Source organism: Salvelinus namaycush, chromosome 29 (assembly GCF_016432855.1).
Source record: "Salvelinus namaycush isolate Seneca chromosome 29, SaNama_1.0, whole genome shotgun sequence".
Taxonomy (NCBI): Eukaryota; Metazoa; Chordata; class Actinopteri; order Salmoniformes; family Salmonidae; genus Salvelinus; species Salvelinus namaycush.
The window spans coordinates 19,825,664-19,850,224 of NC_052335.1; the positions used below are offsets into that span (position 1 = coordinate 19,825,664).

The 24,561-nt window shown below is 44.0% G+C and overlaps 1 protein-coding gene across 1 annotated transcript in view; it reads left to right on the forward strand.

Annotated features, from left to right (window-relative positions):
- Positions 1-24,561, forward strand: part of LOC120024563 (exostosin-1-like) — a 347,488-nt gene that overhangs the window by 264,660 nt on the left and 58,267 nt on the right. Inside the window, exon 2 of the mRNA XM_038968847.1 lies at positions 9,194-9,287. Within this exon, the coding sequence (XP_038824775.1) occupies positions 9,194-9,287 (94 nt within the window). The remainder of the gene's footprint in view (positions 1-9,193; positions 9,288-24,561) is intronic.

Below are 24,561 nucleotides of genomic sequence, written 5' to 3' on the forward strand. Positions count from 1 at the left end.
TGGATGGTCCTCCCCTTCCTCCTCTGAGGAGCCTCCACTGTTCAGAAAGTGAAAATACATGTTTAATGATCTTATCGTTGTGTTTACAGAAGCTACACAGGTTTGAGTGTACTTATTATCTAGATATTTGTTCTCAGCATTTTGTTAATTAAATAATGTAACATTACTTATATTGTAATATCATCCATGTGGAATTAATGTCTTCAGAATTCTCCTCTCTCCTGATCTGAACTACCAAAGTGACACCAGTATGTTTGAGGATGAATGACTCTTCATAAAGATGGATGGCTGGTTTCTCTGGTTGACATTGGTGGAATTAATAGGGATGGGAGTGAGTACTTGAGTACTCGAATGGATGTAAAAACTCGATCTTTAACCAGACTAGAGATACACTTTTTTTTATACTGTAAAACTATTTGGTGGAATGTGCTTTGTGGCTGCCCGAACATGCAAGTCAAACGTTGTCCATTTGTTCATGTGCATTTGCACAATTAAAAAGAAACTAAGCCAAGCATCAGTTCTTCTCCCTAAATTAATTTGCCCCTCCGTGTCTTACTCACTCAATTGTGCTGTGACCACTCCCTCTATAAACGCATGCTCAGTGCGCTGCATACAAGCTCCCATTAGGCCTACAGAAATAAAGGCCTGTAAAAAAATATATAATAATCTAAGTGATGGGATACACAAGCTACATACCTTGTCAAATGACAACAGTTTTTATCACAGGGCTTTTTATCACAGAGCTTTGCACACCTGGATTGTACAATATTTGCCTATTATTTTTTTATTCAAGCTCTGTCAAGTTAGTTGTTGATTTGTACTAGATAGCCATTTTCAAGTCTTGCAATAGATTTTCAAGCAGATTTAAGTCAAAACTGTAATTAGGCCACTCAGGAACATTCAATGTCATCTTTGTTAGCAACTCCAGTGTAGATGTGGCCTTGTGATTTAGGTTATTGTCCTGCTGAAAGCTGAATTCATCTCCCAGTGTCTGTTGGAAAGCAGACTGAACCAAGTTTTCCTATAGGATTTTGCTTGTGCTTATTTTTATCCTAAAAAACTCCCTAGTCCTTGCCGGTACCCATAACATGATGGCGCCACCACCATGCTTGAAAATAATGTGGTTCTCAGTGATGTGCTTCTACACCTGCATTGCTTGCTGTTTGGGGTTTTAGGCTGGGTTTCTGTACAGCACTTTGAGATATCAGCTGATCTAAGAAGGGCTATATAAATACATTTGATTTGATGATTTGATGATGTGTTGGATTTGCCCCAAACATAACGCTTTGTATTCAGGACAAAAAGTTTATTCGTCAATTTTATTTTTTACATCTACTAATCTGTGCCTTGGAAAACCTCCCTGGTCTTTGTGGTTAAATCTGTGCTTGAAATTAATTACTCGATTGAGGGACCTTACAGATAATTGTGTGTGTGTGTGTGGTACAGAGAGGGGGTAGTCATTAAAAAATCATGTTAACCACTATTATTGAACACTGAATGAGTCCAAGCAATTTATTATGTGATTTGTTAAGCACATTTTTACTCCTGAACTTGACCAAGAAATGTTAGCTTTTTATTTAATTTGTTTTAAAAGATCCACTTTGACATTATGGAGTATTGTGTCTAGGAGGGAGGGAGAGAGAGAGAGAGAGAGAGATCTGCTAATATGTTCTCTATGCACACTGCACAGATTGTTCGTTTGGTTTCACAGACACTGCTGAAGTCAGATTTCGTAATTATTCAGTACAGTTTAAATACAAGTGTGATGCTTGTATCTTCGAAGTGTCTGCCACTAATTTATTTCTTTACTGCTGCTGTCCCAGTGTAATTGGATTTAGCCATTTGTGGGGACTATCAACTTGACGGTGCTTATTGATTCCCCACTGGATTGTATTTGACATGTCAAGGTGAGAGCTCAAACTACAGTAAAGGTCGAAGCCTGATTTATTTAAACCATATAATCCCATAATTTGGGCCGGCACAATTACAATATAACCGTGTATTGGACGGTTAAGGATGAAGACCGTCATGAAAATAACTGTTGAATGAACAGCTGACTGAAGACGGGACGGCCGGGCATTCATGCTGTTGAGTCAGTTTCTGCGGCAACATGGACTCAACAACGTGATGAAACTTTATTGGTCGTTGCTGGAATAAGCAAGGTGTTAGTAGCAAACCAGCACACACAGAAAGGTGCAAGCAAAGTGTAGCAGCAGCACTCATAGAAATAACATTTATAGAACTGGCTTGGAACCTCTAACCCTGGCAATTTGACTGGTAAACTCATGGGTACACTCACAATGGCTGCCTGGTATTGTGATGCACTAATTTTCATGGTAATGTAGAATGTTTGTTCAAATTATGTTAGCTGATGTGGCTCATGCAATGGAATGTTGAATCTACAAATCACAGCACATCTTGATGCGTACACTTCCTGCTTTGCTCCTAAGTGTACACTCGCAATGGCCACCAGTCCACCCATTATGCCATGGTCAGTACTATCCGGAATTCTTGGGACATCCCTACGCTAACCTTAAAGGGATACTTCAGGATTTTGGCAATGAGGCCCTTTATCTACTTCCCCAAAGTCAGATGAACTTGTGGATACCATTTTTGGGTGTGTTCGTAAATTCACTCTTGAGTGCCAGAGTGCGCTCAGAGTGCGCTCAGAGTGCGCTCAGAGTGCGCTCAGAGTGCGCTCAGAGTGCGCTCAGAGTGCGCTCAGAGTGCGCTCAGAGTGCGCTCAGAGTGCGCTCTGGGTGTTTGTAAATTCAGAGAATTGTCAGATTGTCCATTCATCAATTCAGAGCTTTCCGCTCTCGGAGTATTCAGCGCGCATACTGGACACTCTGGCCGAGGAGGACAGTTGATCAGAGCGTGCTCACCTCACAACGGCAGTCAAGCACCCAAGCTAACTGACTATAGATGGCTAGCTTGTTTGCTACTTCCAGACACATGAGAGACACATTCTGATAATTTTACTCGCACTAGCAGAGCTGGTTAGACTGTTTTCATGTTATCCAGAGCGCTTGTGACTGTAACTGTGCTGCTGGCAGCAATTTAATTATGTATTTTTGCCAACGTTTATTGACCCTTACAAAAGATTACAGTTTTGAAACTGAAGTAAAAGTGCAGTAACTGCAGTCGACTGTGGTATTTTGGATGCAGTAATTGCAGATTTTTTTTCTCGTAACGGGACAACGGTCATATTCAACGGATGTTGCGCGTTTGTAAATTCATCAGTTATTCTGTGCTCTGGCACACTCAGACGAGTGCTCTGAAATCAGAGTAGATAGCCAGAGTGAATGTACGAACGCATCCTTTGTCTCTGCGTGCTGTTTAGTCTAGGATAGGGGGCAGAGTTTTCACTTAGGGAAAAATAGCGTGCCCAATTTCAACTTCGTTCTACTCATCCCCAGAATATAAGATATGCATATTATTAGTAGATTTGGATAGAAAACACTCTGAAGTTTCTAAAACTGTTTGAATTATGTCTGTGAGAATAACAGAACTTATGTAGCAGGCAAAACCCTGAGGACTAACCTTTTTTTTTTTTTAAGTCACTGTCTGTTCAATGAGTTTTTATGGGCAGGCCAGATTTATAATCACTCTATTCTATCCTACTGCTTCCACTGGATGTCACCAGTCTTGGGAAATAGGTTGAGGTTATTCATTTGTGCAATGAAGAAGAAGGCCACCAGGAAGTAGAGTAAAATAAGTTGCTAACTAGCGCTAGCGCAATTGCTAACTAGCGTTGGCGCAATGACTGGAAGTCTATGGGTATCTGCTAGCATTGGCTCGCAAAACTACCTCTAACACCCTCTGAATGGCACACATACACAATCTATGTCTCAATTGTCTCAAGGCTTAAAAATCCTTCCTAATGTTTTGTACACTTGCTTGTTTGTTTTTTGGCTTATTAAGCGTTTTGAGATGTCTATTATGGAAAGTGCTTTAGAAGTTTAATAAATTATTATTAATACAATTTGTACGCTTGTACTGAACAGTACAACCAGTGTGTAGAGATTAACAGTTAGTGTGTAGAGATTAGCAGTTATTAGCTTCTATATTGTTGCTCCTGTCCTATACAATCCATAGTGCATAGGCCTTCAGTATTCCTATAACCCTGACCTTTGGCTCAATCTCTCAGTAATGTCTGTAATCTTGAGCAGTAGGTAGCTCCAGGCCTCCCAGGGCTCTAGCTGGGCTGTTGGACAGACAGTTCCACTCTGGACCCAGGCTAGTCAGTCACAGGAGGAGAGGCTTGGCCTGAAGCTCAATATCTGATGAGGCAGTTACAGGCACTGGCTCAGGCCACAGCTAGGTGTCACAATCAACCAGGCCCCCACACTAAAATAACTGTAGGCTAGCCTTACTGTGTTGTGTGAGCATATGGCCTCTGGCAACAGGTTTAAACCTTTATGGCACACAGGTGTGGACTAGCCAGGTAATTAAAGGGTCAGTACAGGCCAGCAGGGTTCAAGCCCCTCTCCATCTTGTCTGCCTCGATCGCTACAGCCTTTGATTCTTATTTCTAATGCATATCCTGAAGACTAAACACTACAACATTTGTTTGACAGCGGTGTTTTTAGTCATTGTTTTGAAATGTCGGGACATTTCAGATTATCACTATTCAAATCGTCTATCTCTCAACCTGTGGCTGTAGCTGTCAGTTGAGTTGAAAGCTGTCTGATTATTGAACTATAGCATGAGTCCCCCTATTGGCAACAATGGCCTGACTGAATGAGTGGCTGTGTGTGCACAGATTTATGGTATGTTGAATCATGTTACCATGACTAATCATATTTTGTATTTAGTAAAGAGTATGCATTGGATTCTTGAACATAAGGGTTTTAGCTCAGTGGTCAGTTTATTAGGTACACCCATCTAGTACCGGGTCGGACCCCCCTTTGCATCCAGAACAGCCTGAATTATCTGGGGCATGGAAACGTTGCTCAATTTGTAATCAAGTGACCTAACATGTGCCAGGAAAACATTCCCCACACCAGTACATCACAGCCACCAGCCTGTACTGTTGACACCAGGCAGGATGAGGCCATGGACTTACGCCAAATCCTGACACTGCCATCAGCATGATGCTCCAGGAACCGGGATACATCGGACCAGGCAACGTTTTTCCACTCTTCAATTGTTCAGTGTTGTCGATCGCGTGCCCACTGGAACCGCTTCTTCTTGTTTTCAGCTGATAGTAGTGGAACGTCTGCTGCAATAACCCATCTGTGACAAGGACTGACGAGTTGTGCATTTAAAGGTGCCGTTCTGCACACCACTGTTGTACTGTGCCATTATTTGCCTGTTTGTGGCCTGCCTGATTCTTGCCATTCTCCTTTGACCTCTTGTCAACGAGTTGTTTCGCCCATAGGACTGCCGCTGACTGGATGATTTTGGTTGGTCACACCATTCTCGGTAATCCGTAGACGATCATACCATGTTTAAAGTCGCTTAGATAACCTGTCTGCCTGCTTTATATAGCAAGCCAAGGCCACGTGACTCACTGTCTGTAGGAGCAAACTATTTTCGTGAACGGGGTGGTGTATCTAATAAACTAGCCACTGAGTGTATGATAACCTTGCTGGCATGGCATTCAAACATCACAGTGCTGAGCACATGCCATGATCGACTGGAGTCCACCTTTTGAGACAGACTGTTGTTTTGTAATTGTCTGAGCTGAAGCATAATACGGCAGGATAACACACTGCATGTTCTTTATGATTGAACCTCAACATTCTTGCCACATTACTGTATCCATTCTCTATATAGGCTGCTGTGGTTGACCTTGTGCTCCAGTGTGAGGCGTCATAAAATGGTACCTTTTCAGTACACACACTGGTGGTTGGCCCCGAGGCTGTGGAGGCAGTTGATCCCCAGACAGATTAGGCTGTAATCAGAAGTCTCTGTGGGCCAGGGCTCAAGCAGCACATCTGGGCTCTCCTCTCCTCAGGGTGTTTGAAGGATGGCTGGAGACAGAGACAGGGTTTCTAACAAAACATCACTGTGAGAGGGAGAACAACAGTCATTGATGTCATATACAGTTGGAAGTCGGAAGTTTACATACACCTTAGCCAAATACATTTAAACTCAATTCCTGACATTTAATCCTAGTAAAAATTCCCTGTTTTAGGTCAGTTAGGAGCACCACTTTTTTTTAAGAATGTGAAATGTCAGAATAATAGTAGAGAGAATGATTTATTGCAGCTTTTATTTCTTTCATCACATTCCCAGTGGGTCAGAAGTTTACATACACTCAATTAGTATTTGGTAGCATTGCCTTTAAATTGTTTAACTTGGGTCAAACATTTCGGGTAGCCTTCCACAAGCTTCCCACAATAAGTTGGGTGAATTTTGGCCCATTCCTCCTGACAGAGCTGATGTAACTGAGTCAGGTTTGTAGGCCTCCTTGCTCGCACACGCTTTTTCCGTTATGCCCACAACTTTTCTATAGGTTTGAGGTCAGGGCTTTGTGATGGCCACTCCAATACCTTGACTTTGTTGTCCTTAAGCCATTTTTCTTAACTTTGGAAGTATGCTTGGGGTCATTGTCCATTTGGAAGATCCATTTGCGACCAAGCTTTAGCTTCCTGACTGATGTCTTGAGATGTTGCTTCAATATATCCACATAATTTTCCTCCCTCATGATGCCATCTATTTTGTGAAGTGCACCAGTCCCTCCTGCAGCAAAGCACCCCCACAACATGATGCTGCCACCCCCGTGCTTCACGGTTGGGATTGTGTTCTTCGGCTTGCAAGCCTCCCCCTTTTTCCTCCAAACATAACGACGGTCAGCCTCCCGGGTGGCGCAGTGGTCTAAGGCACTGCTAGCTGTGCCACCAGAGACTCTGTGTTCGAGCCCAGGCTCTGTCGCAGCCGGCTGCAACCGGGAGATCCATAGGGCGACGCACAATTGGCCTAGCGTAGTCCGGGTTAGGGAGGGTTTGGCCGGTAGGGATATCCTTGTCTCATCGCGCACTAGCGACTCCTGTGGCGGGCCGGGCGCATTGCACGCTGACCAGGTCGCTAGGTGTACGGTGTTTCCTCCGACACATTGGTGCGGCTGGCTTCCGGGTTGGATGTGCGTTGTGTCAAGAAGTAGTGCAGCTTGGTTGGGTTGTGTTTCGGAGGATGCATGGCTCTCGACCTTCATCTCTCCCGAGCCCGTACGGGACTTGTAGCGACAAGACAGTAACTACTAACAATTGGATACCATGAAATTGGGGGTAAAAATTTTTTTTTAAATAAGAAACATAACGATGGTCATTTTGGCCAAACAGTTCTATTTTTGTTTCATCAGACCAGAGGAAATTTCTCCAAAAAGTACGATCTTTGTCTCCATGTGCAGTGGCAAACCGTAGTATGGCTTTTTTATTGCGGTGTTGGAGCAGTGACTTCTTCCTTGCTGAGCGGCCTTTCAGGTTATGTCAATTTAGGACTTGTTTTCCTGTGGATATAGATACTTTTGTACCTGTTTCCTCCAGCATCTTCACAAGGTCCTTTGCTGTTGTTCTGGGATTTATTTGCACTTTTCTCACCAAAGTACGTTCATCTCTAGGAGACAGAACACATCTCCTTCCTGAGCGGTATGACGGCTGCGTGGTCCCATGGTGTTTATACTTGCGTACATTTGTTCGTACAGATGAACTGATACCTTCAGATGTTTGGAAATTGCTCCCAAGGATGACCAGACTTGTGGAGGTCTACAGTTTTTTTTCTGAGGTCTTGGCAGATTTCTTTTGATTTTCCCATGATGTCAAGCAAAGAGGCACTGAGTTTGAAGGTTTGGCCTTGAAATACATCCACAGGTACACCTCCAATTGACTCAAATGATGCCAATTAGCCTATCAGAAGCTTCTAAAGCCACGACATCATTTTCTGGAATTTTCCAAGCTGTTTAAAGGCACAGTAAACTTATTGTATGTAAACGTCTTATTGTATGTAAACCCACTGGAATTGTGACACAGTGAATTATAAGTGAAATAATCTGTCTGTAAACAATTGTTTGAAAAATTACTTGTGTCATGCACAAAGTAGATGTCCTAAACGACTTGCCAAAACTATAGTTTGTTAACAAGAAATTTGTGGAGTGGTTGAAAAACGAGTTTTAATGATTCCAACCTAAGTGTATGTAAACTTCCGACTTCAACTGTACATACAGTTCTGTGAAATACTGCTATGTTTATATATGACAATTGCATACCGTCACACTGGATGGAACATGTTCATTTATAGTCTCATTACCAAAATAATCAACCACAGCCATGATTCCAGGTTAGCCAGTTGATCACAAATTTGGGAGACAGCTTGGTCTCTGAGAGTTGTCCATCTTGAAAATGCCCCTGTCTTGTTTAATAACAAATAAAGTGTTATGTATGTTTCCATTCAAATGTCATGAATCATCCTTAGCCTCTCTTAAGAATTCGCTGCCTGATATTTTTCATACGATATGGGTTATGAGGATCATAGACAGCATTGGTTATAGATCGCGGGGCTTCATAGGCAGCGACAGGCTGGTGTGTTTTGTGATTGATTTATGTAGCTTAAAAGCTCTCCTGTTATTTCTTGTGATTTACTGTCAGATAAAACAGCTGCTCCTCATCCTTATTGGATGGGCCTTGGGATGAGACGCCGGTTTGGAACAGGGCCATAAATTACCCCTCTCTCTATTGGCCTGCAGTGAGGGGAGAGTAGAAGGGATGTGCTGCCTGCTATAGGGATGGGATGAGGAATCCCGGGCTTGTATCACTGGGAAAGACAGAGGTGCTTTTGGAGATCAATCTCAAAAAGTCTCCCTTTGTAATACACTCGTTGTGTAACATTGATCATACTCTAGGCCAGAGTGGAGTGGAGGACCTTATTCTAGTCTAAAAGCTTTCTTTGTGTATAATGACATTCTTGAAACATGACAAGTGCTTTGAAGTTTGTCTAATTTCTCTGAAGAATGAGAAGGAGTTGTAGAATGTGTTTCTCGTGTTCCCACATCTATTTCACCTACTTAAATATGTATTTGTTTGAGCTAATGTCTTTGTTTGTGATTGAGTGAGACAATTGACACAAGTTTTAATGCTGTAATTGTTGTTTGCATGTGTTTAATCTAAGGACACATTTACTTTAAACTACCCTCTGTCAGCTTGCGTGATGTCTCCATGAGTCTGAAAAGTCGGTTTCTGTCTGTCTCCAGGTTCGACTACCAGGAGCTGCTTCATAACTCCAGCTTCTGCCTGGTGCCCCGCGGTCGTAGGCTGGGCTCCTTTCGCTTTCTCGAGGCCCTCCAGGTACGTGGTTTGAAGTTTCCCCAACAAAAAACCTGTCCCTCAGAGGCTCCTTGCGTCTCCAAGTGGTTCCCTTGGAAACGGGGGCTAGTCGTTGGCATGGCAGCCGGGGTTGGAGCCTGTGAGTTGTGCAGGCCCTGCAGTCTGCCAGGCCTGATGCTTGGGTTATTTGTATTGACAACCTGTCATCTTTTCAGAAACAGCTGCAGAAGAGTTCTGTACTATAGATACAGAAGAGACCTATTTTTATCTCAACACCTCCCACTTTCATTAACACCTGATCGCCTCCTCTCAGGCATGTTTATTTGGACTGACAGTAGCGTCCCACTGAGCCTCTATAGAAGTATCTTAGAATTGTTTATTACTTGGAACTATCCCATTGTAGATGTACATGTGTCTCTATATCAACAGAGGAAGTTATGATGGACATCCAGATACACTGAGGCCTGCATGGCTGAAAGTAAAGAATGAAGGAAGTAGCCTAGTAATTTCTAACCCACTCTGTACAAATCAAATCAATCAATCAAATGTATTTATAAAGCCCTTCTTACATCAGCTGATGTCACAAAGTGCTGTACAGAAACCCAGCCTAAAACCCCAAACAGCAAGCAATGCAGGAGTAGAAGCACAGTAGCTAGGAAACATTCCCTAGAAAGGCCAGAACCTAGGAAGAAACCTAGAGAGGAACCAGGCTATGAGGGGTGGCCAGTCCTCTTCTGGCTGTGACAGGTGGAGATTATAACGGAACATGGCCAAGATGTTCAAATGTTCATAAATGACCAGCAGGGTCAAATAATACTAATCACAGTGGTTGTCGAGGGTGCAACAGGTCAGCACATCAGGAGTAAATGTCAGTTGGCTTTTCATAGCTGATCATTCAGAGTATCTCTACCGCTCCTGCTGTCTCTAGAGAGTTGAAAACAGCAGGTCTGGGACAGGTAGCACGTCTGGTGAACTGGTCAGTGTTCCATAGCCGCAGGCAGAACAGTTGAAACTGGAGCAGCAGCACGGCCAGGTGGACTTTGGACCGCAAGGAGTCATCAGGCCAGGTAGTCCTGAGGCATGGTCCTAGGGCTCAGGTCCTACGAGAGAGAGAAAGAAAGAAAGAGAGAGAAAGAAAGAGAGAATTAGAGAGCATACTTAAATTCACACAGGACACCGGATAAGACAGGAGAAATACTCCAGATATAACAGACTGACCCTAGCCCCCGACACATAAACTACTGCAGCATAAATACTGGAGGCTGAGACAGGAGGGGTCGGGAGACAGTGTGGCCCTGTCCGACGATAACCCCGGAAAGGGCCAAACAGCAGGATATAACCCCACCCACTTTGCCAAAGCACAGCCCCCACACCACTAGAGGGATATCTTCAAACACCAACTTACCATCCTGAGACAAGGCCGAGTATAGCCCACAAAGATCTCCGCCACGGCACAACCCAAGGGGGGGCGCCAACCCGGACAGGAAGATCCCGTCAGTGACTCAACCCACTCAAGTGACGCACCCCTCCTAGGGACGGCATGGAAGAGCACCAGTAAGCCAGTGACTTAGCCCCTGTAATAGGGTTAGAGGCAGAGAAGCCCAGTGGAGAGAGGGGAACCGGCCAGGCAGAGACAGCAAGGGCGGTTCGTTGCTCCAGTGCCTTTCCGTTCCCCTTCACACTCCTTGGCCAGACTACACTCAATCATAGGACCTACTGAAGAGATGAGTCTTCAATAAAGACTTAAAGGTCGAGACAGAGTCTGCGTCTCTCACATGGGTAGGCAGACCATTCCATAAAAATGGAGCTCTATAGGAGAAAGCCCTGCCTCCAGCTGTTTGCTTAGAAATACTAGGGACGGTAAGGAGGCCTGCATCTTGTGACCGTAGCGTACGTGTAGGTATGTACGGCAGGACCAAATCGTAAAGATAGGTCGGAGCAAGCCCATGTAATGCTTTGTAGGTTAGCAGTAAAACCTTAAAATCAGCCCTTACTGGAGTAATATGATCACATTTTGGGGTTCTAGTCAAGATTCTAGCAGCCGTGTTTAGCACTAACTGAAGTTTATTTAGTGCTTTATCCGGGTAGACATAAAGTAGAGCATTGCAGTAGTCTAACCTAGAAGTGACAAAAGCATGGATTAATTTTCTGCATCATTTTTGGACAGAAAGTTTCTGATTTTTGCAATGTTACGTAGATGGAAAAAGCTGTCCTTGAAACAGTCTTGATATGTTTGTCAAAAGAGAGATCAGGGTCCAGAGTAACGCCGAGGTCCTTCACAGTTTTAATTGAGACGACTGTACAACCATCAAGATTAATTGTCAGATTCAATAGAAGACCTCTTTGTTTCTTGGGACCTAGAACAAGCATCTCTGTTTTGTCCGAGTTTAAAAGTAGAACATTTGCAGCCATCCACTTCCTTATGTCTGAAACACAGGCTTCCAGGGAGGGCAATTTTGGGGCTTCACCATGTTTCATCGAAATGAACAACTGTGTGTCATCCGCATAGCAGTGAAAGTTAACATTATGTTTCCAAATGACATCACCAAGAGGTAAAATATATAGTGAAAAAAAGTGGTCCTAAAACGGAGCCTTGAGGAACACCGAAATTTACAATTGATTTGTCAGAGGACAAACATCCACAGAGACAAACTGATATCTTTCCAACAGATAAGATCTAAACCAGGCCAGAACCTGTCCGTGTGGACCAACAATCTCTCCAAAAGAATGTGGTGATCAATGGTATCAAAAGCAGCAGGTCTAGGAGCACGAGGACAGATGCAGAGCCTCGGTCTGACGCCATTAAAATGTAATTTACCACCTTCACAAGTGCAGTCTCAGTGCTATGATGGGGTCTAAAACCAGACTGAAGCATTTCGTATACATTGTTTGTCTTCAGGAAGGCAGTGGGTTGCCGTGCAACAGCTTTTTTTTTTTATTGAGAGGAATGGGAGATTCAATATAGGCCGATAGTTTTTTATATTTTCTGGGTCATGGTTTGGCTTTCTCAAGAGAGGCTTTATTACTGCCACTTTTAGTGAGTTTGGTACACATCCGGTGGATAGAGAGCCGTTTATTATGTTCAACCTAGGAGGGCCAAGCACAGGAAGCAGCTCTTTCAGTAGTATAGTTGGAATAGGGTCCAGTATGCAGCTTGAAGGTTTAGAGGCCATGATTATTTTCATCAATGTGTCAAGAGATATAGTACTAAATAACTTTAGTGTCTCCCTTTATCCTAGATCCTGGCAGAGTTGTGCAGACTCAGGACAACTGAGGTTTGGAGGAATACGCAGATTTAAAGAGGAGTCCATAATTTGCTTTCTAATGATCATGATCTTTTCCTCAAAGAAGTTCATGAATTTATCACTGCTGAAGGTAAAGCCATTCTCTCTTGGGGAATGCTGCTTTTTAGTTAGCTTTGCAACAGTATCGAAAATACATTTTGGATTGTTCTTATTTTCCTCAATTAAGTTGGAAAAATAGGATGATCGAGCAGCAGTGAGGGCTCTTTGATACTGCACAGTACTGTCTTTCCAAGCTAGTCGGAAAACTTCCAGTTTGGTGGAATGCCATTTCCGTTCCAATTTTCTGGAAGCTTGCTTCAGAGCTCGGGTATTTTCTGTATACCAGGGAGCTAGTTTCTTATGACAAATGTTTTTTGTTTTTGGGGTGCGACTGCATCTAGGGTATTACGCAAGGTTAACTGAGGTTGAGTTCCTCAGTTAGGTGGTTAACTGATTTTTGTTCTCTGACGTCCTTGGGTAGGTGGAGGGAGTCTGGAAGGGCATCTAGGAATCTTTGGGTTGTCCGAGAATTTATAGCACGGCTTTTGATGATCCTTGGTTGGGGTCTGAGCAGATTATTTGTTGCGATTGCAAATGTAATAAATTGGTGGTACGATAGTCCAGGATTATGAGGAAAAACATTAAGATCCACAACATTTCTTCCACGGGACAAAACTAGGTCCAGAGTATGACTGTGGCAGTGAGTAGGTCCGGAGACATTTTGGACAAAACCCACTGAATCGATGATGGCTCTGAAAGCCTTTTGGAGTGGGTCTGTGAACTTCTCCATGTGAATATTAAAGTCACCAAAAATTTGAATATTATCTGCCATGACTACAAGGTCCGATAGGAATGCAGGGAACTCAGTGAGGAATACTGTATGTGGCCCAGGAGGCCTGTAAACAGTAGCTATAAAAAGTGATTGAGTAGGCTGCATAGATTTCATGACTAGAAGCCCAAAAGACAAAAAATTGAAATTTGCTATCGTAAATGTTAGCAACACCTCCGCCTTTGCGGGATGCGCGGGGGATATGGTCACTAGTGTAACCAGGAGGTGAGGCCTCATTTAACACAGTAAATTCATCAGGTTTAAGCCATGTTTCAGTCAGGCCAATCACATCAAGATTATGTTCAGTGATTAGATCATTGACTATAACTGCCTTGGAAGTGAGGGATCTAACATTAAGTAGCCCTATTTTGAGATGTGAGGTATCACAATCTCTTTCAATAATGTCAGCAATAGAGGACGTCTTTATTAGTGTGAGATTGCTAAGGCGAACACCGCCATGATTAGTTTTGCCCAACCTAGGTTGAGGCACAGACACGATCTCAATGGGGATAGCTGAGCTGACTACAACGACTGTGCTAGTGGCAGACTCCACTAAGCTGGCAGGCTGGCTAACAGCTGGCCTGCACCCTTTCTCAATGTGGAGCTAGGGGAGTTAGAGCCCTGTCTATGTTCGTAGATAAGATGAGAGCACCCCTCCAGCTAGGATGGAGTCTGTCACTCCTCAACAGGCCAGGCTTGGTCCTGTTTGTGGGTGAGTCCCAGAAAGAGGGCTCTATCTTTTGGGAGGGGCAGAAAACAGTTTTCAACCAGCGATTGAGTTGTGAGACTCTGCTGTAGAGCTCATTACTCCCCCTAACTGGGAGGGGGCAAGAGACAATTACTTGATGCCGACTCATCTTTCTAGCTGATTTACACGCTGAAGCTATGTTCCGCTTGGTGACCTCTGACTGTTTCATCCTAACATCGTTGGTGCCGACGTGGATAACAATATCTCTATACTCTCTACACTCGCCAGTTTTAGCTTTAGCCAGCACCATCTTCAGATTAGCCTTAACATCGGTAGCCCTGCCCCCTGGTAAACAATGTGTGAACGCTGGATGATTCGTTTTAAGTATAATACTGCGGGTAATGGAGTCGCCAATGACTAGGGTTTTCAATTTGTCAGAGCTAATGGTGGGAGGCTTCGGCGTCTCAGACCCCGTAACGGGAGGAGTAGAGACCATAAAAGGCTCGGCCTCTGACTCCGACTCACTGCTTAATGGGGAGAACCGGTTGAAAGTTTCTGTCGGCTGAATGAGCGACACCGGTTGAGCATTCCTACAGCATTTCCTTCCAGAAGCCATGAGAAGGTTGTCCGGCTGCGGGGACTGTGCGAGGGGATTTTACTACTATCTGCACTTATTGGTGGCACAGACGCTGTTTCATCCTTTCCTACACTTAAATTACCCTTGCCTAACGATTGCGTCTGAAGCTGGGCTTGCAGCACAACTATCATTGCCGTAAGGCGATCATTCTCCTGTATATTATGAGTACTGCGATTGCAATTAGAAGGCATCATGTTAATGTTACTACTTAGCTTCGGCTGGTGGAGGTCCTGACGAACCACGTCCAGATAAAGCGTCCGGAGTGAAAAAGTTGAATGAAAAAAGTCGAGCGAGGGAACAACTAAAAATATAAACGGTAATTAAAAAGTAAAAACAGTAAAGTTGGCAGGTAGCAAAGTAAGGTTAGCAACAAAACGCACAGCAGCAAGTAAACAAGCCTACAAGTTGTGTCAAATCAAACTTTATTTGTCACATGCGCAAGTGTAGACCTTACTGTGAAATGCTTAATTACAAACCCTTAACTCTTCTTGAACTGCACTGTTGGTTAAGAAAATATTTACCAAATAAACTAAAGTAAAAAAATATATAAAAAATATATAATATATAATAATAATAATAAAAAGTAACACGATAACGAGGCTATATACAGGGGGTACCGAGTCAGTGTCTGAGGGTACAGGTTAGTTGAGGTAATTTGTACATGTAGGTAGGGGTGAAGTGACTATGCATAGATAATAAACAGCGAGTAGCAGCAGTGTACAAAACAAATGGGGGGGTGTCAATGTTATAGTCCGGTGGCCATTTGATTCATTGTTCAGCAGTCTTATGGCTTTGGGGTAGAAGCTGTTAAGGAGCCTTTTGATCCTAGACTTAGCGCTCTGGTACCGATTGCCGTGCGGTAATAGAGAAAACAGTATATGACTTGGGTGACTGGAGTTTCTGACAATTTTATGGGCTTTCCTCTGACACCGCCTATTATATAGGTCCTGGATGGCAGGAAGCTTGGCCCCAGTGAAGTACTGGGCCATACGCACTACCCTCTGTAGCACCTTACGGTCAGATGCCGAGCAGTTGCCATACCAGGTGGTGATGCAACTGGTCAGGGTGCTCTCAATGGTGCAGTTGTAGAACTTTTTGAGGATCTGGGGACCCATGCCAAATCTTTTCAGTTCCTCCTGAGAGGAAAAGGTTTTGTCGTGCCCTCTTCACGACTGTCTTGGTGTGTTTGGACCATGATAGATCATTGGTGATGTGGACACCAAGGAACTTGAAACTCTCGACCCGCTCTACTACAGCCCCGGGCCTGTTCGGCCTGCCTTTTCCTGTAGTCCACGATCAGCTCCTTAGTCTTGCTCACATTGAGGGAGAGGTTGTCCTGGCACCACACTGCCAGTTCACACTGCCACCTCCCTATAGGCTGTCTCATCATTGTCAGTGATCAGGGCTGCCACTGTTGTGCCATCAGCAAACTTAATGATAGTGTTTGAATTGTGTTTGGCCACGCAGTTGTGAATGAACAGGGAGTACAGGAGGGTACTAAGTACACACCCCTGAGGGGTCCCAGTGTTAAGGATCAGCGTGGCAGACATGTTGTTGCCTACCCTTACCACCTGGGGGCGGCCCATCAGGAAGTCCAGGATCCAGTTGCAGAGGGAGGTGTTTAGTCCCAGGGTCCTTAGCTTAGTGATGAGCTTCGTGGGCACTATGGTGTTGAACGCTGAGCTGTAGTCAATAAACAGCATTCTCACATAGGTGTTCTTTTTGTCCTGGTTGGAAAGGGCAGTGTGGAGTGCGATTGAGATTGCGTCATCTGTTTGGGCGGAATGCGAATTGGAGTGGGTCTAGGGTGTCCGGGAGGATGCTGTTGATGTTAGCCATGACCAGCCTTTCAAAGCACTTCATGGCTACCGACGTGAGTGCTATGGGGCGGTAATCATTTAGGCAGGTTACCTTCGCTTCCTTGGGCACAGGGACTATGGTGGTCTGCTTGTAGGTATTACAGACTCAGTCAGAGAGAGGATGAAAATGTCAGTGAAGACACTTGCCAGTTGGTCCACGCGTTCTTTGAGTACACGTCCTGGTAATCCATCTGGCCCCGCGGCTTTGTGAATGTTGACCTGTTTAAAGGTCTTGCTCACATTTGCTACCGAGAGCATTATCACACAATCATCCAGAACAGCTGGTGCTCTTATGCATGCTTCAGTGTTGCTTGCCTCGAAGCGAGCATGAAAGGCATTTAGTTCATCTGGTACTCTCGCATCACTGGTTAGCTTACTTCTGGGTTTCCCTTTGTAGTCCGTAATAGTTTTCAAGCCCTGCCACATCCGACGAGCGTCAGAGCCGGTGTAGTAGGATTCAATCTTAATCCAGTTGTCATGACTGTCCTGCTCGGCTCAGGTTACCAATGACCACAATCCTGCAGAGAGATTTCATCCCCACCAGAGGAGAAGGGATCTCAAGGGATAGGAAGATGTGGGGGTTTTATGACCCCTCACGCCCATTGTAAATCTTAGGCCACAGACAAAATTCCTTTGTCCTCTCACTATGGAGAACCAGCTTCAGAACATTAAACATGAAATAAAGGGACTTTGGAACAATGGTTTCCGTCAGCCACAATGGTGGCCATGACGATAGATGGAATATGAAAATGTATGTCATTTTTGTTTTGTTATTAAAGGTTAATAGATGATGTTATTACGAAAACATTGTAACGTTAAGAGTTTTCCTAGTATGTGTTTGATGTTTATACATTGTACGTTGTGTGGAAAATGTCCAAATCAAAGAGAATGTTTTGGTAAAGATGAAATGTGAAGTTAGTTGTCTACAATTGGATTTGAGTAAAATCTAGACCTTCCCTCTTAACTTGGTACGCCCAGAGAATTGCCCTAAAGGCGGTTACGCCCACTTCTGACCCGAGGGTATAAAACCTGTGAGTGAAGAATTAACATATCAGACTAAGTGACCCAAGCTGCAGCCAAGGTCTAAAAATTAAACGAACCCAAAACGCAACACAAGTTTGAAGACAAAGAAATCTTTTTTCTACCCAAGCTACGGATGAGTAGCTGTGTCTAAGCGGGTGAATTCAAGCCGGACCACCTAGCCTCCACTCTCCATCGAATCGTGGTATCTACACTGTTTCATTCCTACGCTGTGAGCTCTGAGCTACAGAGCTGTCTGTCCTCAGAAGACCCCTTCCAGAGCAAGGGCTAGGAAACAGACCACTAAGCCAAAAAGGACACTGACATCGTGAGGACAACCAGAGAGTTGCGCCGGAGAAGTGCGTCATTGAGCAGCCTAAACGGTCCACGCGGACCTTCCCATCTGAGACCTCCCACACGTAATTACATCATTATATTCTGACCCATAAGAGCGGCACTTCGGGCAAGGCTAGGGTTAAAATAAGCCTAACTGACAAATGCACTCAGATGTATATTTCTCTCGTGTACTTTCTCTTTTTCTCTCTCATTTAAATCCCCATTTTGGGTAACACGCGCCATAGTGTGTTGGCCTGTTATACTAAATTCTAATCAATAGCCTAGAATGTGTTTTTGTGTATGTGTATCTTTTATCATCATTTTAGCTTTCTAGTAAATAAATACTCAACTAAGATTGGTGTGGTACGAACTCATTGGTGAGACCCGGGTCCGTGCAGATTCGCGGATTATGCGACGTTCAGAATGAGACTGTAGAGGAAACTGATTAATTAGCGACTGTTGTAAAATCGATATTTTGATATTCTTTGAGTTAATTTGGGAAATAGAAACTCAATAAAACTCATTTTCCCATGGTGCCCCAGGTTAATGAGTTAATAATTGCTTGATTCAGTTAATCACGCAAGTAGGAACCTTTAATCATTCGATGAGCAACAGTCGTCACATTAACTAATACAACGTCACGACACAGTATTGATGCTTTGTTTGTTTGATGGTTCGTCTGAGGGCAAAGCAATATTTCTTATAAGCGTAAGGATTAGTGTCCCGCTCCTTGAAAGCGGCAGCTCTTCCTTTAGCTCGATGCAGGTGTTGCCTGTAATCCATGGCTTCTGGTTGGGATATGTACGTACGGTCACTGTGGGGACAATGTTGTCGATACACTTATTGATGAAGCCGATGACTGAGGTGGTATACTCCTCAATGCCATTGGATGAATCCCGGAACTAGCAAAACAGTCCAGTAGCGTAGCATCCGCATCATCTGACCACTTCTGTATTGAGCGAGTCACTGGTACTTCCTGCTTTAGTTTTAGCTTGTAAGCAGGAATCAGGAGGATAGAATTATGGTCAGACTTGCAAGCTTTGTATGCATCTCTGTGTGTGGAGTACAGGTGGTTTAGAGTTTTTTTTCCTCTGGTTGCACGTGACATGCTGTTAAAAATTTGGTAAAACTGATTTAAGTTTGCCTGCATTAAAGTCCCCGGCCACTAGGGGCGCTGCTTCTGGATGAGCATTTCTTGTTTGCTTATGGCCTTATAGAGTTGGTTGAGTGCGGTCTTAGTGCCAGCATCGGTCTGTGGTGGTAAATAGACGGCTACGAATAATATAGATGATAACTCGCTTGGTAGATAGTGTGGTCTACAGCTTATCGTATGGTACTCTACCTCAGGCGAGCAATACCTCAAGACTTCTTTAATATTAGACATTGCGCACCAGCTGTTATTGACAAAAAGACACATACAAGCTTCTTCCAGTTCGTGGTGAGTAATCGCTGTTCTGATATCCAGAAGTTATTTTTCGGTCATAAGAGACGGTAGCAGCAACATTATGTACAAAATAAGTAAAACAATAAGTAACAAACAACGCAAAAAACTAACAAAATAGCACAATTGGTCAGGAGCATGTAAAACGTCATCCATCCTCTTCGGCGCCATCTTACAATCTTACAGGGGGTCAGTGCAGCAGTTAGGCAGACACTGTAGCTAACAATTCAAATGTGTGAATAATCATCTCACAGAGTACCGACTGAAAGCTAGCTGGAATTACAGCCCCCAAATGGAGCGTTCTTTGCTGCCTTTTAAGTGTGAGGCAGTTCCATTCCGCACCCAGATTTCAGAGGGGACACTTTGAAAAAGGAACATCAAAAAGCTTTTAGACATGACACAGATTGAGCTTTGATATTGTGAGGCAGCCCTCTCCCATTTGTCCTCTTTATCCATCAGTGAGGCTCAAACAAGGGCTGTTATGCAGATGGATGGAAGGAGAACAAGGGCTGGTGTGGCAACAGACAATGATTTGTTTCCCTACAACAGCAGAGGGGAGGGAGGAGAAGGAAAGGAGAAGAGGGGAGAGGAAAGAAGGGGAGGAGATGAGGGGGGAGGAGAGGAAAGAAGAGGGAGAGGGAGAGGAGAGGGAGATGAGATGAGAGGGAAAGGCGAGGAGAGTGATGATGCCACGACACTGAGCCAGGCCATGCAAATCACTAAAGAGCAGGGGGGATTTAAACAGACAGACAGGCCACCACCAATCCTGGACTTGGCATTTCTCACAAAGCCCCCATAAGCCCCAAATGAGTGTCAACTTTTAATGATGGAGATCCAAGTCTCCCATGAAATGTAAACATGGAGTCATGGTGCTGTACAGTTCAGTATGCTGCCTTGGTTTTTATTATTTTAGTCTGCATGTATGATTGATGACTACAAAACACATCAAATTAGATCCCTCTAAATGCAGTGCCACTGTATAGGAAATTAAAAAGGATTAGTTGGAAATGTCCATTTATCCGTAAGTGCTAATGCACATAGTTAAACAAATGTTATTCTCCCTAAAAATGGTTGCCACTTTGGTTTTCTCACCTCTGAGCATCCATTAAAAGTAAATCCTTTGCAAACTTACCTTGATAGAGAATTTGATCCCCGGAAAAGCCTGGCTTTAAGTTTGTGATAAACAGGTTTGTGTTGCTATGGTGTTTCTTTTAATGGAATTCTGTAAACAGGTTTAAGGAGCAGGGTTGTAGTGCTGCAAGAGTGAGGGGGAGAGGCGCTCCCTCACTTTTTCAGTTTGATAATACACAAAGCTGGTAAAACTCCTTCTGGAAAATGTATTCTGATAAATTGTAAATAAATAATATTTAATTTCTTCCCTGTCTTCTTGGGGGGCTCCCGAGTGGCGGTCTAAGGCACTACATCTCAGTGCTAGAGGTGTCATTTCAAATCCAGGCTGTATCACACAAAAAAAAAAATAAGAAATCCCAACCGGTGGTGATTGGGAGTCCAATAGGGCAGCGCACAATTTGCCCAGCGTCGTCCGGATTTGGCAGGTGTAGGCCGTCATTGTAAAAATGATTTGTTATTAACTGACTTGCCTAGTTAAATAAAGGTTAAATAAAAATATATATATTTCTGGCAGTGGCGATAATGATTAACTGTAGGCTACGTGTGCACTGCGAAGGTCCATCAGAGGCTTGACCACTTTGGCAAACATTTATAAAGATTCACCAGCTGTTTCTATCCAGCCTCATAAACAAAATGAGAAGCCGCATGTTCACAACCACAAGCTTTAAAGGCTCGTCCGCAGCGAACCAGGCTGCAGGGCACACACCTGATACGTCAGGCAAACATCCTGGAGAGAGAGCTGGCCAGAGCCTCTCCCTCCGGGATTCGGGCAAGAAGACATTTGCATCCTGTGCCAACGCTTCTCCCTCCTGTGTGCCTCCACCATCAACGGCTTTAGGGACTTTGTTCACAGTAGGAGACACGTGCCACGCGAGCTGAGACCACTGCTTAACTGTACATGGTCTCCAGTGCTTTACTTGGGCGAAGCTCACCGGAGCTGAGTACCGGCACTTCCAGTTCTCTTCTACTTGAGCTCCTGCTCAAAATTGTTGTGGAGCTTGTTTTGGCAATTTTCCTGTATTACCAAATGAGGAGAGTTACAAACCACACACCAGTCAGAGTTATACTTAAACTTAATCTTTAATAATGTGAGCTTTACAATAGCCCTTTGACTCTCAGATCAATTCAGTGTCTATAATGAATTCTGAGAGTCCCAACATAATGGCAACTGAGATCTTTTATAGCAAAGATCCACCCCTCTCAACTTACATGACGAACCACAGATCTTAGGAACAGTTCACAAAGAAAGAATTTTACTTGAGAGAGGAGTATCCCATAGCCAGATAGCATTCGCTATAAATTATCATTCAGTTTGGTCTCTAAGACGAGGTTCTAATCTCGTTCCTGGTACTTCATAGTACAAAAACATTACCTCATCCAAGGCATAACTCAATTGTCAACTCTAGATACTCCCATCTCAAGTAAACCCTCTCTTGACCCCACTCCTGGACAAGCTCACTGAGGGGAGTGACTTGCGCACAGACATTGTGGAGCCAAGTAATTGGTTCCCCCTTAATCACGCCATACCTTCACATGGTTTAACAGATACATTCACATATGAAGACAATGTTCCATCCTGTCCTCTTCCCCCTCTGATATTCTGCATAGCACCAGAGACATGTAAAAGACAAGCCTGACCTCTCCCCTCTCTGGGTCCCAAATGACTGAGCCCCAGCTTAGAAAAATGTGTAACTGCCAACACTATAGTCCAAAAGGATACATTCTAATGACAAGTATCTCACATAAGCATATTATATAAATAAAACATCTTATTTATCTATGTTACCCAACTAATTCTGATTCATCCGCCACAAGCTCCTGCACCTATATATAAACAGTACCGGCACCCAAAATGAGTACTGGAACCTATTTTAGTCCAAGTCAAGCACTGTACCTTGGCGGCGTGTTAGAGGGGGTTCAGCCACATGAACCTTATCATCACACCAACGAGATCTAGGATCCAAATTCACACTGTGTTTGCCTTGGTGTTCATAAAACTCCACCGACCCCCTCTTGCGGAGTGGAATTCAGAACCACCGTTCTGCGGAGGAAATCCAAACCATAGTAGCCACCGCAAAGCCCAAGGAGCCTGACCCTCTGGAAGTTGTTGTAGCCCTCCTTGGGATATTTCGACAATTGGCTATTGGTTGAGACGCAAAGCCTGTTCTAGCTTGGGATGTCAGGGGGGGCAATTGGAAATATGAATTAGGCCAAGTTGAAGGTAATAATGTATTAAGATTATATTAGTTTATTGAGATGCATGGTTACACATCAAATTAAATTTATTGATATAGCTCTTCTTACATCAGCTGATATCTCAAAGTGCTGTACAGAAACCCAGCCTAAAAACCCCAAACAGCAAGCAATGCAGGTGTAGAAGCACGGTGGCTTGGAAAAACTCCCTAGAAAGGCCAAAACCTAGGAAGAAACCTAGAGAGGAACCAGGCTATGAGGGGTGGCCAGTCCTCTTCTGGCTGTGCCGGGTGGAGATTATAACAGAACATGGCCAAGATGTTCAAATGTTCATAAATGACCAGCATGGTCAAATAATAATAATCACAGTAGTTGTCGAGGGTGCAGCAAGTCAGCACCTCAGGAGTAAATGTCAGTTGGCTTTTCATAGCCGATCATTAAGAGTATCTCTGATGATAAATAGAATGTTGTTCTGATGATGTCATCAGATGATGTTAGGAAGAGGAACCAGATCCCCAGGCTAACACAGTTAACTCCCAACCAATCAGAGAGTTGAAAACAGCAGGTCTGGGACAGGTAGCACGTCCGGTGAACAGGTCAGGGTTCCATAGCCGCAGGCAGAACAGTTGAAACTGGAGCAGCAGCACGGCCAGGTGGACTGGGGACAGCAAGGAGTCATCATGCCAGGTAGTCCTGAGGCATGGTCCTAGGGCTCAGGTCCTCCGAGAGAGAGAAAGAAAGAGAGAAAGAGAGAATTAGAGAGATCATACTTAAATTCACACAGGACACCGGATAAGACAGGAGAAGTACTCCAGATATAACAAACTGACCCTAGCCCCCCGACACATAAACTACTGCAGCATAAATACTGGAGGCTGAGACAGGAGGGGTCAGGAGACACTGTGGCCCCATCCGATGATACCCCCGGACAGGGCCAAACAGGAAGGATATAACCCCACCCACTTTGCCAAAGCACAGCCCCCACACCACTAGAGGGATCTCTTCAACCACCAACTTACCATCCTGAGACCGAGTATTGCCCACAAAGATCTCCGCCACGGCACAACCCAAGGGGAGGCGCCAACCCAGACAGGAAGATCACGTCAGTGACTCAACCCACTCAAGTGACGCACCCCTCCTAGGGACGGCATGAAAGAGCACCAGTAAGCCAGTAACTCAGCCCCTGTAATAGGGTTAGAGGCAGAGAATCCCAGTGGAGAGAGGGGAACCGGCCAGGCAGAGACAGCAAGGGCGGTTCGTTGCTCCAGAGCCTTTCCGTTCACCTTCACACTCCTGGGCCAGACTACACTCAATCATATGACCCACTGAAGAGATGAGTCTTCAGTAAAGACTTAAAAGTTGAGACAGAGTTTCTCTCACGTGGGTAGGCAGACCATTCCATAAAAATGGAGCTCTATAGGAGAAAGCCCTGCCTCCAGCTGTTTGCTTAGAAATTCTAGGGACAATTAGGAGGCCTGCGTCTTGTGATCGTAGCGTATGTGTAGGTATGTTCATCAAAAGCTTGATTTTATTTTATGTTTTAAAACAAATGTTCTGCAATTCTACGTAGTAATGATTTATGTTCACTACTTTGTCAATTGATTTGATAGAATGTTCAATCTCTGCAAATAAATTATATGAATTGATATTTCACCTCAGTTTTCTTTTTGTTCTGTAATAGGGTATATTGTAACCATGTGTTCAAGCTAATCAAAGTGTATTTATGGTACAGTGTGGCGTAAGCTACACAATACAATGTAATGCCTATTCACAACTAAAGCTCTCCCTGCAAACAGTACAGGGATATTAAGCTATATGTATTTGTATTTACATTAGGCTATAGCCTACAAATAGCTATACCACATAGTTGTAGCCTA